This window comes from Sycon ciliatum, chromosome 5, assembly GCF_964019385.1.
Source record: "Sycon ciliatum chromosome 5, ocSycCili1.1, whole genome shotgun sequence".
NCBI classification, from domain to species: Eukaryota; Metazoa; Porifera; class Calcarea; order Leucosolenida; family Sycettidae; genus Sycon; species Sycon ciliatum.
Window position 1 is genome coordinate 8,890,119 of NC_088647.1, and position 15,732 is coordinate 8,905,850.

The 15,732-nt window shown below is 46.8% G+C and overlaps 3 protein-coding genes across 3 annotated transcripts in view; 1 reads left to right on the top strand and 2 right to left on the bottom strand.

Moving 5' to 3' along the window:
- Positions 1-2,598: 2,598 nt before the first annotated feature.
- LOC135817468 (uncharacterized) lies at positions 2,599-4,692 on the bottom strand. The gene is made up of 2 exons (XM_065330661.1): positions 4,394-4,692; positions 2,599-4,158 (listed from the first exon to the last, which is right to left on the bottom strand). The coding sequence occupies exons 1-2, from the start codon at positions 4,571-4,573 to the stop codon at positions 3,241-3,243; spliced, it is 1,098 nt and encodes a 365-aa protein (XP_065186733.1). The 5' UTR covers positions 4,574-4,692; the 3' UTR covers positions 2,599-3,240.
- Positions 4,693-4,889: 197 nt separating this feature from the next.
- Positions 4,890-5,273, top strand: LOC135816776 (transcription initiation factor TFIID subunit 13-like). The gene has a single exon (XM_065329877.1). It carries the CDS (start codon positions 4,890-4,892, stop codon positions 5,271-5,273), a length of 384 nt encoding a protein of 127 aa, XP_065185949.1.
- A 1,109-nt stretch (positions 5,274-6,382) lies between these two features.
- The window catches only part of LOC135817467 (anoctamin-7-like), a 34,303-nt gene continuing 24,953 nt past the window's right edge, over positions 6,383-15,732 (bottom strand). The window contains exons 18-25 of the mRNA XM_065330660.1: positions 15,081-15,138; positions 14,078-14,175; positions 12,296-12,474; positions 11,684-11,836; positions 10,722-10,774; positions 10,060-10,205; positions 7,615-7,705; positions 6,383-6,989 (exon numbers count right to left, since the gene is read on the bottom strand). Coding sequence (XP_065186732.1) covers positions 6,813-6,989; positions 7,615-7,705; positions 10,060-10,205; positions 10,722-10,774; positions 11,684-11,836; positions 12,296-12,474; positions 14,078-14,175; positions 15,081-15,138 — 955 coding nt within the window. The 3' untranslated portion in view covers positions 6,383-6,812. The remainder of the gene's footprint in view (positions 6,990-7,614; positions 7,706-10,059; positions 10,206-10,721; positions 10,775-11,683; positions 11,837-12,295; positions 12,475-14,077; positions 14,176-15,080; positions 15,139-15,732) is intronic.

Sequence of the window (15,732 nt, forward strand, 5' to 3'; positions counted from 1 at the left end):
AGTCCGTCCAGCAAGCAGATATTGACTATTACGATAAGGACAACTGCGTGAACGAGGGCTCGCCCAGCAAATACAATTCAAGTCGTGACTCCAGTCAAGAATTAGGGTCTTTACTCGAGAACTTCACAAATACAGGCCAATGCACCCCACAAAACTGATAGATGGCATGAACGAAAGACAAATAGGCTAGACAAAGTGTCCCAAGTGATTGAAAACAGCAGATCTACCAAATAAGACAGCTACATGTGCCTAAACAACAATTCCCATACAGTAGAGAGTAGTATCAGGCAGAATGAAAGCCTTGGAAGTGCACAAATACAGCCACGACCGCCACAAAAATTGGACGACCGCCACAAAAAAATTCTCATTGCTCTACCTCCTTGAAGGGTGAAAGTTACCAGTTATCCTATAGCGATGTCAGTTTATGCCTGTTGGAACCCCCCACAGCCCGCACGAAATACCTTTCAAATAATTCCAGGATGCAATTGCAGCTCCAGACAGGAGGAAGAAGAACACCGTGCAAAATAACGGCAACGATGCCCAAACTCTCGGGAAACGGCTGAAGTCTTCCTGAAGATGTTAACATTGAATAGCCATCGATTACCAGCGTGGTTTGGTGACTTTAGAACTGTTTTGAGACTTAGAACGAAGCGATATCTCAAATTTGATGGAATTGTTACCTGTCAAATGCGTGGGCGAGCAGGCCAGCTGACTGGTTATGCATGATATGCATGAGCATGCATTGATTTTTCATGGTTCACGTGCAGAAAACTAAGTTGCCGCGATCCAAGTGCAGCTAACAGCCGTGTACAGCTACAACAATGCGAGTAGATCTACAAAGCCTTTCCAGTCTGTGTGTTTATGTGATCTTGCGCCCCCGAATCATACCCTACGAATGGCGTCGCCACGCTTATTCTGCCTTGGCAACGACCTTGTCTCTACAATATTACTTTTGTAAAAAAAAGTAGGTCCACGAATGTATTTTCAATCGTGGAGCTGGAGTAGTAAAACTGGTATGGTATTTCAAGCAGGGTATGCTACTTTATAAAAAGGAAGCTTATCTCTTGGCGAATACTGTATTATTTTGCTGTTTGAATCTTTCCTCTTCCTCGATTAGTTGAGACCACTAACTTGTAGTCTTTATCCACTGGGTCAAGTCCATGCATGATCGGTCAGACTGGAAACAAAACCCACCTGGCTGACCTGGGTCATGGAACCAACTGAGATCATTCTTTTTACCAACGGTTTTATTTGCGAACAACGATGAGATCAGCTTATCACTATCAGGGTGTCTGACATAATCAGTGACACTTGACCGATAGTGAGTACAATCATGTACGAGTGGATGTGGATCATGTGGGATTCGACTGGGTGACAGCCTCAGCCCTATAAGTACAAGACTGACGTGACCCGGTGACCTCCCCACCATTACATGAGTAAGTATCGCAGCCAACTGCACTGGATACGCAACACTGTACAATTTGTAATTCCATTAGGATCAATAATAAAATACCAACTTAGAACCTAGTTGGAACAATCAACTTCACGAATAATAAAATAGTTAGTATAAATGACGTATTGAAAATGAAGTAATTGACCACCTCAACATTCTCAGCACAAAGCTGTCAAACTGCCTGGGAAAGAATCAAGGGATTCGTAACTTTTTTTACACTCCCAAGCAGTGTGCATTTTGGCCGCACTTTGTGATTGCAATATTGGTTCAATTGCAATCACAAAGTGCAGCCAAAATGCACACCGCTTGGGAAGCGTCAAGACTCCTTGGTTGTACATGCTCATTTCCCCCAGTCCGTACATATGTACACGTACACACGCATCCACACACAACTACGGTGCTGCTCAATGAAATCCAGTCCCCTCACTCAAGTTTGCGCCTTGCATCATTTCGCAGCCCAGTGTTCGCAGGTCTACACTTATAGGGCTGCACAACGCCCTGTGCATGTATGTACATGTGTCCCCGCTTACCAGTACCTTTTTCCTCTTTTCCCTTCTCTGTTTGCCGTGTTCTGTGTGGTGTGCAGAAGAAGAAACATTCCAGACAGTAGATGGCTACATCAAGCTAGGCCTGGAAGGCGTGATTATGACCATGGTGACACAGGCTGCTTCCGTACTCTCACTTCCTGATGCAGACCTGTTCTAAAAATGCATAGCACATATACACGGCAGGGAGTAGTAAACAAGCATTTCACAACTCGCTGGTTCACAGCATGCCAAAGACGTTGGCATCCATCAGGGTAATGAAAAACATGCACTCGTGTGAAACCACACACAGCACAGTAATTGACCATGGGTGACAGCACCGGCAGACACCTGTCTTAAATTGGCAGCGTGCTTTGGCTTGTACAGTATTGAGCCGTAGGCAGAGACGGCATTCATGAGGGAGTTCTAAGTTGCAAATGTGCACTAAACGATGTGCAACTCTACAGTTGCAACAGAGGTCTCTCTCTCCCTCCCTCTCTGTCTCTCTCTCTCTCTCTCTCTCTCTCTCTCTCTCTCTCTCTCTCTCTCTCTCTCTCTCTCTCTCTCTCTCTCTCTCTCTCTCTCTCAGGCATACGCTGCACTAATAGAGTGTACACAGAGTAAGAGTAATGGTCAGATTGCTATCTAGCAACACTGTGCCTAGACACCTTGGACATACAACAAGAATATACATGCGGATACTTCAATTACTTCAAAGTACAAAATGTGAACATACAACAGAAGATCAATAGACAACACGACAACGACACAAATTTACAAGTCGATGCGAGTACCAGGACAAGCACTTGCGAAACATAAAGGCATGCAAACTTGCACAGCGTAGCGGAGGTTCAAAAGTAAACAAGCGGGCATCTACTAGTACGAGCACTGCATACAAGCATGTGGCAGAGATAAACAGCAATGTTTTTATGAAGAAAATAGTTCACTAAACAAGTAAAATAAAACAGGGGAGTGGGATTCTTTTTCTACCGTGCATACATTGACAACATGACTTGTCATGACCTATTCATATCTATAATCTCAGGCAGTTGATCTGTTATAAAAGAATAGAAGCAGAGAGAAAAAAAGACACATGGCAGCGAGCGAGTCGAACACAGGAAGTGAGAGCTCCTTGGAGGCATAGATAGTTAGCTTGATGTGTGTCATAATCCCACACAACAAACTAAAGACAGAAACATTGCAGGAAGAAGTCGAATTCAAAGATCTCGTCGAGTCTCCTTACAGATTCGCAATGCATATGACTCATGGCGGGCCTGAATCTGGTTGGGAAGGAAACTTTGGAATGGCCGGAATTAGATTTTGGTGGGGTCCTTCTACAAACATGAGGATGACGACGATGAAGAATCCCAACAGGCCAACAGCAAGTAGCTCCAGGAAGCGAGCAAAGCTGATACCGCCTTGCTGTTGCTGCTGACTTTGCCCACTCACAGCAGACTTTCGCCGGAGGAGGCTTCTGCGGTCTACAGTGTCGTAGTCTGTAACATCAACCTGACCCTGTGTTGCTGCCGCCGCCACCGCTGCTTGCCTGCCATCATCGCGAGTTGGTGAACGGCTCGCAGTCGAAGGTGCTGTGCGAGCGCGCACGGGCCAGCCGCTGGCGCTCGTTTGGTCCTGCATGCGAGACCGAATACCAGCGCGCTGTGTGCTGCGCGGCGGTGTAGAACCCGCCTGTGCTACGGTTGGCACAGTGTGCTTTGCATCTGAAACACGAGGCCAGGTACGCTTTGTCAGCACTGGACCGTAATCGACGTCAGTCTCCGCATCATCATCCATATCTGGTTCATCTTCATCTAGCCCTTCGTCCCCAAGGCCACCACTCATATCATCTAGCTCTTCATCACTGAACAGAGTACGACTGCCGCCTGACTGACGTGTCTTCGCGCTGCCCTTACTTCGGAATTCGGCTAATTTCCGCTGACACACCGGTCTAGTTGTCTCGGATATTGGACCAACTTCAAAGTTATACTCTAACAACTCCTGGCGGAGGTCGGCGTCGCTGAGGCCCGTTATGTCGTCCGGCACCACCGACAGTCTCGATGTCGAGCGGGATGGGCCGATGGAAGAGCGCGATGGGCCGATGGAAGAGCGGGATGAGCCAATGGACGAGCGGGTTTGGGAACGGACAACAGCGACTGGCTTCCTCGCTACCGGAACTTCCACCTGTGGCATGGATGTGCACATAGCAAGAGAGAAACATGTGAAATTCGTCATGATCATCCACTTGTATTTTACACTGTACATGACTGTATTGAGTCTATTGTCTTGACCAGGAAACGGTTTTATGACGATACACAACTGCCATTCAAAGAGTGTAGACCCAGAGAGAAATTTAGAGAATGGCAGTAAATGGTGCATCCGTCACGCACGAAGTAAAGGCAACGTTGTAGTTTCGTACCTCCTCTTCAGAAGAGAAATCCAATTTGGATTGAGATTCGTCCACATCTCGAACGTTTCTTGAGTATAAGTCCACATAATACTTCTTCGGCCTGTTTGGCTTGAAATCGACACCGTGCTTCGTCAGCTCTTCCTTCAGCCTGACTGCCGTCAAGAGCGATGGGTCAGAAAACACAGGCATAGTTCTTTGACAAGGTACATGTACTATAGGATTCAGTGTGCAATGCCTGATTCCATTTCCTGCAATTATTCACTTCAGCTCGACCAAAAAGACCATGAACAGTGATGAAGGCTCGACTGGACTTCAAAACATTCTGGCCTGCAAGTTCAACAAAATCATTTTCTCCCGCCTTGCGTCAAAAAGCGAAAAAATGCTTGCATTTTGTGACTTTTCAGATTTGAAAAATACTGTCATCATTTTCCTGATTGCTTCTTTCAGAACAACCTCGAGCTAATAATCATTGATTGTGGATGTATCCGTACCGATAAGCTTGACAATGGCAGAAGACTCATCTAATTCCAATACTGCTCCCTCTGGTGCTGCCGCATCTTCGTCCACTGGAGACAGCGGAGGAGCGTCTGGACCCCCGAAGAAAAAGAGAATGTTCAGCAAAGAATTACGTGCTATGATGTATGGCTTTGGAGATGATAGCAGTCCTTACGTGGAAACCGTTGAGCTAATCGAGGACCTTGTGGTGGACTTTATCGGAGATGTAACGCAGAAGTCAGTGTCAGTTGGGAAACGGGGCACCGTTCGTGTAGAAGACTTAAACTACGTGATTAGGAACGACGTCAAGAAATCTGCAAGAGTCAGGGACTTGTTGATGATGAATGAGGAATTGAGAAGAGCAAAGAAGAAGTTCGAGGACTACAGCTACTAGGATTGATACTATTGCTGTGGTCCCTTTACTTTATCCTACAGCATGAACTACTAGTGTGTGTGTGTGTGTGCATGTGTGTGTGTGCGCGCGTGTGTGTGTGTGTGTGTGTGTGTTGCAACACCATGCCCAATTCTGTTGACTGCGATTTCTCTCTCTTCTCTTCTCTCTTCTTGTCGTTGTCTCCCGCTTCTGGGAGCGGCGTGGCCCGATAGGGTAGCTGTACATAGTAGTAGTAGTAGTGTGTGTGTGTGTGTGTGCGTGTGCATGTGTGTGTGTGCATGTGTGTGCGTGCGTGCGTGTGTCTGTGATCAGGTGGACAAGCCACTTGCAGCACGTGCCTAGCACAGGCCGCATGGGGTCATCCCAGCACAAGTTCCTATGTTTAAACATAGTGTGTTCGCTATCATCGCTTCGGCGATATGTATGTGAAAGTGTGTGTGTGTGTGTGTATTTTTGTCCGTGTACTTCACTTCAAATACTGTAATTTCACAGATTTTCGGTGCACTTTTTATTTTAGGTACTTTCGGTGCGTCTGTTTCATACTTAAATTTCAATACACCGAACAAACACCAACACACAATCCAATAGGGAACTGCTTCTCTGTATGTACCTAAAATTTCTGTTCACCTAACCTGGCCTTTTGCCCTAATACCGAAATATTGAGCCCCAAAAAATTCTGAAATTAAGAGTATCGATCATTACGGGTGATACCGTATGGCAAAGTAACGATCAAATTAAATCAGTTGTCTTCAGGCAGTTGTGCAACCTGGCCAATTCCTGGTCCAGTGGTTGCTGGGACATACAATGTATATACCAAGCGTCATTGTAATCATCCTTCTCTGTGTGCCCAAATGCTGGTATTCAACAGGGGACAGCACTGTGATTATCCTCTGTTTCTGTCCGAAATGCTGGTACATTGTGCTCAGCAAGGGGCATGCACTGAAGTCAGCAAAGCTGCGCTGAGCTGCTCTTGATTTGCAACAAAACAGTGCAAGCCGTTACGGGTATGCCAGAGGAGTAATTCCCCAGAGAATGAGAAATTGAAGGATTGCAGACTAATGTCTCCCCACCCACCCATTCGTTGACAGTCTCCGTCATAGCCAACCGACTCACCGAAACATAAAATAACACGCAGTACGGAAACTACACAGGCACCAATTAAAACAGTCTCTACCAGGTTGCTAAGCAACCGACTACTTCGAAGTAGCACTATTCAACTGCAGCATGCAGGCAGTCTGGGTGCTGACCCCAAGGCAGTGTCATGCAGGCAGTCTGGGTGCTGACCCCAAGGCAGTGTCTGAATTGCAGCGTACTAGTACTACAGTATTGTCTGTTGAACACTAGCATGAGAAACTGAACACAACGGGCATGGCTTGAACAGAATACATAGTAAGAAAATTGGCAAAATACTTGAAAATAGTAACAAACTTAGAGAAGTCGAACGGAATTTTTTTAAAGCCCGGAGTCCTGGCTATTTCCTGCCGCGGCGGCGGCCGGACTCGGAAACTCCAAATCCTGGCGCCCATGGCAGTGGCGTGGCTATATTGTCCTGAACAAATCCTCCTCCTCGCTGCTGTCGTCCTGCTTTTCGCTTGCCAGTATCTCCTCCAGTTCGCGTTGAGCCATGTACGCCTCTCTCTTGATCTTCTCATCCAGGCTCTTGGGTATATCCGGCACGAGAAGATCCAGGGCGTTTGCCACGATGAATGCGACGTGCTGAAGAAAATGAAGGGCAGGGTAAAACGAGAAAAGAGTGTTTTTTTTGTAAACCCAGGCTCAAGCGCACGGCTCAGTGTGAATTATGTATATAATAAATGTAGAGCCGAAGGATTTATTGCAATTACATACCAGTATAAAAACCGAGGTCCCCCGAGAAAAAAAATAAATAGTCGTTGGATTTCTCGTGTTCTCTGGATAGCAGTCGTGAGTCTTTTTTTTTTAGGGAAAAGTGCAGTGCTACATGGAAAAGTGCAGTGGTATTTATTGAGTGAAAGCAAATTTATTTGAATTTGATACTGTTGATGGTATGGTCACTAATGAGTGTGGGTATTTTATCAAAGGTCAATACATGCATATGACCGCCGTCTAACTGCAAGTATAAGCGGCCACCGCCGGCTAACCAAGCCTTGTCACCTGTAACGTATTCACCTTCATTGTATAGTTGGGAGTATGACAAGTAGATGCCTGCAATGTTCTTGCTTCGTAGTTTTTACAACGCAAGAAAAGTAATTTCACTTAGAAGTTAGAAGCGCCCAGTGGTAATGCAGTGTGAAGCTGGGCTCTCTGGCTCAGAACAGCCCGGCGTTGTGACGGTGCGTGGGCATACACTGTGCTGTCTCACCTCAAACACGATGACAAATGCTACTCGTATCGCCACCAGATGCCAGTAATCAATTGTGCGGTTTCCATAGTAATCATGGTGGCCCACGTACCTGCACAGAACGAAGGAGTAGTTTTGCAGGAAGGACACGTTATGGACATGGCACAATCAGCAATTTACTGCTGTGAGCATAATCTCCTTTGTTTATAATTATGTTGTAGGGGTGAACTGCGTATTCAGTTACTGTCAACCTCTTGAATAATGACCTCGGGTATAACAACGTCCATCACGGGAAATTTAGGTTCATTACTACTGTTAAACATATATGTTTTCAGTGTAACTGTAATTTCGGTGATTTCGGTAGAAAAAAAACCAGGCATCTAAATTTAGATATTAAACACCTAATAGGCACTAGAGTAACGTTATGCAGTGTATACAAAGGGAAAGCTGTTTCAAATCTTTATTCTCACGATAGCTGTTGTTGTTGTTGTTGTTGTTGTTGTTGTTGTTGTTGTTGTTGTTGTTGTTGTTGTTGTTGTTGTTGTTGTTGTTGTTGTTGTTGTTTGTTTGTTTGTTTGTTTTAGAGTCGAAGAACAACCAGGCAAATTTGCTTAAAGGGGAAGTTAAGGCAAAAATCAAAATTTCACCAGTTGTAGTCTTCTGGGTGCTGAGTCGAATGGTCTTGGTCCGAGGAAGCTGAGACGCTCCCTTCCTACTTGAATCCCAATCGAACTCGCGCACTTCCACCGAAACTGGATGACTGCGCCCTACTAGATGGGGATTTGTATGCAAAATGTCACTAAAAGCGCCATTTCGTTCTTATAAAAGCACGCTTGACCGCGATTGGCCCGTAGTCTTTTGGACGCTGAGTCGACTGGTTTTGGTCCGAAAAGGCTGCGATGCAGCGTTCCTCCTTTATTCCCAATCGAACATGGTCGAACAAGTGGTCACGTGCTCCTGCGTACACCAGTCACCTGGTCACCGTGCCTGCAGGGTACAACTTACTAGCCTGTTTGACCTTTTTTGGGTGCAGTCCTGTCACTCGAGTTGAACTCGAGTTGAACCTTGGTGTGAAAGTTGTCGCCTGCTAGCATGCTGGCGTGGTGACCAGGTGATTTGGGCACCCAGGAGCACGTGACCGCTTCTTCAACCATGTTCGATTGGGAATAAAGGAGGAACGCTGCATCGCAGCCTTTTCGGACCAAAACCAGTCGACTCAGCGTCCAAAAGACTACAACATATGGGCCAATCGCGGTCATCCGTGCTTTTATAAGAACGAAATGGCGCTTTCAGTGACATTTTGCATACAAATCCCCATCCAGTAGGGCGCAGTCACCCAGTTTCGGTGGAAGTGCGCGAGTTCGATTGGGATTCAAGTAGGAAGGGAGCGTCTCAGCTTTCTCGGACCAAGACCATTCGACTCAGCACCCCGAAGACTACAACTGGTGAAATTTTAATTTTTGCCTTAACTTCCCCTTTAATTACAATCAGTCATGATATCAACTAAAAGAAGAATAAAGTCTAAAAGGCCAGTAAAGGAAATGATAATAAAGCGGGTAGTAGTGCACAGGAAAACATCTGATGTGATGATGAAAAGCAGCTTTTGCCAGAGGCGGGACCGCATGAAGCGATGGTCCTGTACAATCTGTGGTGTCAGCTGATCACTTTTAATTCTACATACCGGTAATCATTACACCTGAAACCTGACAGCCTGCTGCTGGACGTATGCTGTCAATGTGACAGTATTGTGTGCCTGTATCTCAACTCTCCTTATTCTACACATTGCGTGACTGTGCTGCCACCTTCATTTCTTATTTGCTCTGTAGTACCGCTGCTATTTTTCTATTTTCGTATTTTGCTGTTTGGCGCGCATGAGCAGTGATGACACCGAGACCCTCGGTCGGTTCAGCTGCTCTTGTCCCGCCTCCACTGCTTCGGCTGCCATCGCTATGTGGATCTCTGTGCCTTTTTGCCGGCATTTGCACCATGATGGGCTAGCTCCCGTCATCAAGCAATACACAACACGGCGGTAAAACTGTCTTCTGAAATCCCTTCTTATGTGGCATATGCATTTGTCTGTCACGGGTAACAGCCGCTCAAAGTTGCTCCAACAGCACCCAATGGGAGATTACATTATACGAGCTCTGCTCAATTTGCATACAGTATTGCCGCCGAAATTCTAGCATCCGACTTCGGACAGGAACGCTGCACGATGCCTGGAGCTAGCAGGAAGGAAGTATTCCTGGAGGGGGCAAACCGAAATGAAGAATTTCAATAAAAATGCTCACGACCCAGCTACAGGCGTAGTGCAAACTGTCCCCAGAATATCCGAAATCGAGTTTCTTGTGTGCAGTAGTGAGAGTGCATGAAGGGATCCCTGCGCCTACTAGAACACATGTGACGGTGTAGGAACCTAGTTTTAAAAAGTCGGTATCATTGTTATGCAACGAGATCAAAGTACCGTACCAACAATCATAGCCAAGTCCTGATCCGTTCACGCTACCGCTAATCAGAGAGTTGGTGAAGTCGGTGATTCCAACTAGATCCTGTTTGAAGTTGAACTTGTAAAAGACACGGTCAATGAAACTGGACGTGAAGCCGATGATGAAGGCCTGCAGTGATCAGGGGAAACAAAATTTTAATCGGCATTAGCGAGGAGGTAAGACATACGATGCGGCAACAGCAACAGCAACAGCAACAGCAACTGCAACAGCAGCAGCAGCAACAAAAACAACAACAACAACAACAACAACAACAACAACAACAACAACAACAACAACAACAACAACAACAACAACAACAACAACAACAACAACAACAACAACAACAACAACAACAACAACAACAACAGCAGCAGCAGCAGCAGCAGCAGCAGCAAAAACAACAACAACAACAACAACAACAACAACAACAACAACAGCAACAACAGCAACAACAACAACAACAACAACAACAACAACAACAACAACAACAACAACAACAACAACAACAACAACAACAACAACAACAGAATGTGTCTCGTAACTACATGTACTACGGCTTGAGTGCCATACAATGATGCTGCACAACCCTCGCGAGTCGCCATCCATGCAATTTTCCCCGCATCAGGGGCGGGATATAGCACTTACACTGCAGATGATGGAGATTTTGACGATCATGTCAAGGATGGTATACCACACTCCTACAGCAGTGGAAGCGCAGAACAGTCATGACTATTACCAAGAGTGTGCAACTCTGCATATGGGGTCTCCGACGGCGAAAAATCACATCACGTGTCTCAGATACATTCGTGCTATGTACAAACGACGGATAGCGTGCGCACAATCCGAATATCTGCCATGATCATGCTGGGGATTTGCATCCCCGCAGTGAGTTTCTGTCCGAGAGTGCTTTTTTTATTACTCCGCTGCTCGCTAAAAACAGGTTGGAAACGTACAACTGCGACACTGCACCACGCGATGTGAGTTTTCGCCGTCGGCGTACCCCATAGAAAGGGTATCAGGAGTTGCACACTCTTGGAGGGTTATATACTCTTGCTAATACCAAGAGTACATAACCACCAGAGTGTGCAACGCCTGATGATCCAGCTCTGCATACTCTTGCTATCACGCTAATAGTAATGCTATAGTGTGGGTGTAGAACCGAAAGAATGATGTAGACAAAGGTACGAAGATACGGAGGAGAACGGTTGAGACAGGTCAGTGACGGAGTTGGAACAAGGCCACCCTTTTGCTCCTTAATTCCAAACAAGATTGGAGCCTACGGTTTCCTCAATTCACACACCCGATCACGGTCTCTTCGCTGCAAACGTCACTTTTAATACAAGGTGGCGTGGAGATGACTGTGACAAGAAAACGTTCTGGACATGAAACTACTTCGGTTGCTATGCTTGTGATACGAGTGCGCATTCAATATTGTTCATCGCCGTTATTTAATAGAGGTTCACCAAATGTTTTCGGACCTGGCTCATCACCAGGATACAACAGTAAACTAACTGAAAACAAGACTGAACAGAGAACAGAGATTGGAGATTGGAGGCTATGGGCACATGTAGAAAAAAACCCTCAAATAACACCCGGATAGAACTCACCAATGTCTTGCGCAACCTGCGGTACAGGTCGCCTCATGGCACTGACATAGTTGTGTGCGTCCAGTCTGATCTCAATCCAGTTGTTCAGCAGGGCAAACAGCGGCGCCAGCGGGAACGCAGCTACGAAGATGGTGATGAAGCCAAACTGCAACACTGCATGATCAGGGAGCGAGAAGCAAGAAAGCATTGACTCGGTGCAAAGCAGGGAGTACTAAACTTACTACTAGTAGTGGGTGTGTTTACTACTCCCTGCAGTAAAGCACACTAGCTAGTCAAGTGAAGCATAGCTAGTACAAAGTCGTCAGCATCACAGGGGACACATGTTATGGGTTCGCCGGCGTACAGCCGATGAGTCACAGCACGATTCGAAAAACCCACCCGTTTCCAAGCAGGACTTGAAGCTGGGCCTCTCTGATTATTCAATCATATTCGTCTCTTAAAAATCCACTCACTGCGCCTGTCAGGCTGAATGACTGATGAGACTGGTATATATATTTTCAAATTTCAGAATATTGACCACTTTCGTGAGTCCAGTCAACTCACACTCACTGCTTCACTAGCTATTACAAAACCAAAAAAACGTCCATTGCGTGTTCTCAAAGTGAAGCTCACCCATTTCCAGGTACTCGCCAAACAATCCTTCGTCCTCTTCCAGTGTGAAGTCTTCTTCCCACTGTATCACTTCCTTCTCAGCTCGTGGTATCAAACCTGCAACGTCGATGCCTGCTTCGGCAGCTTGTTGCTCTGCTTCCTTGCGTGCTTTGCGCTTCGCCATGAAGTTCTTCAAAAGCCTGAGGGAGAGAGAGAGAGAGAGAGAGAGAGAGACAAGGAGAGACAGGCAGAGAGAGACAGACAGATTTCTTCAATAGCCTGGGGGGAGAGAGAGAGAGAGAGAGAGAGAGAGAGAGAGAGAGAGAGAGAGAGAGAGAGAGAGAGAGAGAGAGAGAGAGAGAGAGAGAGAGAAAGGGAGAGGCAGGCGTGTGCGCCGATGCCCTTCAAGGGGGGGGGGTCGGGGGTCTCCCCGGGATTTTTTCAAAAAATGAAGCAAAATCCTGCATTTTGAGCGAAAAAAGGGGGGGGTTCCGGGCACCCAGGAACCCATACGGGGCACGCACCTGAGAGGGGGTGGGGGGGGGGGGGGGGGGATAACACAGACCACAGAAAACCACTGGCATCTCTCATTGTACATGCCCTTGAATAGATATATTGTGCAGCCATTGAGTGTGGACCCCGGAAGCATCATAAAATAATTCACTTCATATGCATCACCGTGACACATACACACATACACACATACGCACGCATACACACACGCACGTGCGCACCTACACACACACACATGCATACACGGTAATAGTAGTAAGAAATTACTCCCTCCGCTAAGCAAAACTTCGTTGCGTTTTTAGTGTTCTTGTCATGATATTTCTGTCGGCATTAGACATACATGTCAGTGATCTATCCCCAACATAGGGCAGCCGAGTTGTCGTCCATTGTTCTGACAGGCCTTTGAACCTCCGAAAAGCGTGGAGTCCTTTGACAAAATCGGCGAAGCAGAACCGTTTCTCGCCAGGATGTCACCAGAACACAACCCTAGGCGCGCGCGCTTGACACCAAAGTGCGAAAATTAGAAACAGTTTGAAAGACTGTGTGGCTCGAAGAAGTGTCCACGAGACGGCCAGCGCTCAGGCACTGCTGTACTAGCACTAGTCGATGGTGTGCATCCGCACACAGCCAAAATCAATGCACTTGTGTTTGCAGCACAGGGGAAATCAAAAGTGTTCGGACATTCAGGTTGTCGTTCAGTCGGCACAAAATCCTGATCTCAACGTCGACCACTTGGCGTTCTTCCACAGCCTGTAGACAGACGTGTCACTCGTGGCGAAGGAAACCAGAAAGGAGCTTCTGCAGGGTGTGGAAACGTGCTGGCACGACTACACCGCTGCGAAGATGGGGAGCGTTTCTTTGGGGCTGTATGGCTCCTTCCATGGCGTTCCGGAGAGTGGCCACAACTACCAGCGCCACCGTGGAGGTCGTCAAGCTCACAGTTCGAGGGAAGAACTTGGCGATCTCCACGATCGAATCGCGTCTTGAAAACTTGTAAAGGCTGCGGAACAAAAGCTGGCAGTCCTGGAGGCGAAAGTCAGCGAGGATGCAGACTCGATGTCATGAGGGAGTGAGTCGTCATCAGATTCAGACGAAGAGTGAAGCTGGACTGCTTCGAAACGAGCTGTGTGACACCTGTAAATAAATATCTTTCATATGCTGCCTTGTTTTCCACTTTGCAAAGCGTGTTCGTAGCCATAGAATGATTCGGACTGAACTGTAAAAACGCAACGAAGTTTTGCTTAACGGAGGAAGTAGGATACTCTGGAATTTTTTAATTGTTTTACTCACGGTAGTATGAACTCCAGTACATTGTTAATCATCTGTTTTCCCACCATGATGATAGCAAGCTGCTGGGCCAGTTCTTGCATGCAGCCCGCAGCAGAGCACTGGGAAAGAGCATACAGGAGCAGATATCTTACACAACCGTGACACAGTCACGGTCCATGCCAAAACAAGTCGAGAACGTTCCCGGCATACATGACTGTCGCGGTGCTTTGCGGCCAGTGTAAAATCACAGGACCGGCAGAAGCAATTTTGATTGGTCTGGCCGTACCATAGTCTTCCATACAGTTTGTGTATGATATGGCGGGTAACCAACGTCGCCAAAGAGTTGGTGTGGTTTTGCCTCACCAAGCTTTGCCCAAACATCCTCAGCAGACGCATCTTGCTTCACGCTGCCTATCGTATTGGCAGCCATCTATGATGATGGTCCCAATGCACCAACCTGAACTTCTTATTCTCACCACTGGAAATGTTTGGGAGCCTATTTCGGAATGGTGCCCACAGGCAAATGTTGAGACATAGTCAATTTAACACGAATGTATTTGGACAACATCAGTGTGCTAACCAGCAGCGAACGCTAGTATTGCGACATGATCAACACTGCATATGTCAAGTTCCCTTAATGAACCAACCAAGTCATGACCAGCAATTGGCACTCCATACAAGGCTGCCGGAAGCAACCCTGGGCTTTGACATGCATCATGTAGTGACATATGTCAGGCCTGTCTGTCGACTACCAAGAGCAGTAAAGGTATTTGGAAAAAAAGAAAAAAAAGAGTTCTATACGTCCCCAATGTGTTAGGGCCATCCAGCAGAGAGGTGAATGCGTGAGGAATTTGGCCGGCCGTCTTCACAAATTATAACTACAGTAACATGACAGTGACAAATCCTGGACAAACTGCAGCAACGACATGACTGGGATGCAAGCGTGGATGACTAAAAACGACCGCAGAGCAGCAGCCACATGGCACCGAAGATAAAACACATGTCACCCACTTCAGCCACTCACCTGCTCAGGATGGAACTTGAACACATTCAGTGCCCAGTGACCAGGCTCTCCTAACCAGCTGTTCAGGACCAACAGGGACACAACACAGATGGCAGTGCATCCACAGTTATTGTCTCGAGGATAGATGATGCCAACAGCAGTGGGGGCCAGGGGCTGACAGTGACAATACCAGCAGCAGCGCTGGCATGACGTTTCGTCGCAAAACCATTTTCAACAGAGGGAAAGTTGGTTGCTCCCCATACAGGAGGTCGCTCTTCTCCTACCAACATCCTATGACACTTAAAACGGACTCAGAGCTACCATCCTAGCTAGGGAGCAACCAGCGGCCGCCAAAGTCTGATGTCATGCTTAAATCTTGGCAACATGTAACAACCAGCTAAGTGGTAAGAAACAAAAGTCTCCGACGATCCTGCAGGTTTCCATGCATTTCTAATCTATGAGTTACAGCACCTCTTTGACTCGGTAGTGCACAAGTAGAATACAGCCCTTATACTGAAGTATGGCGTAGACAGGTTTCATTGTACAGACAGACCTCGCTTACCCGGTCCTCTTTTATCCGGATGACGCCTCGCAATCCGGAAGATAATCGTTGGTTACCGATTTACAGCATATGCCATGCATACATACAGTATGTGTGTGTTCGATTATCCGG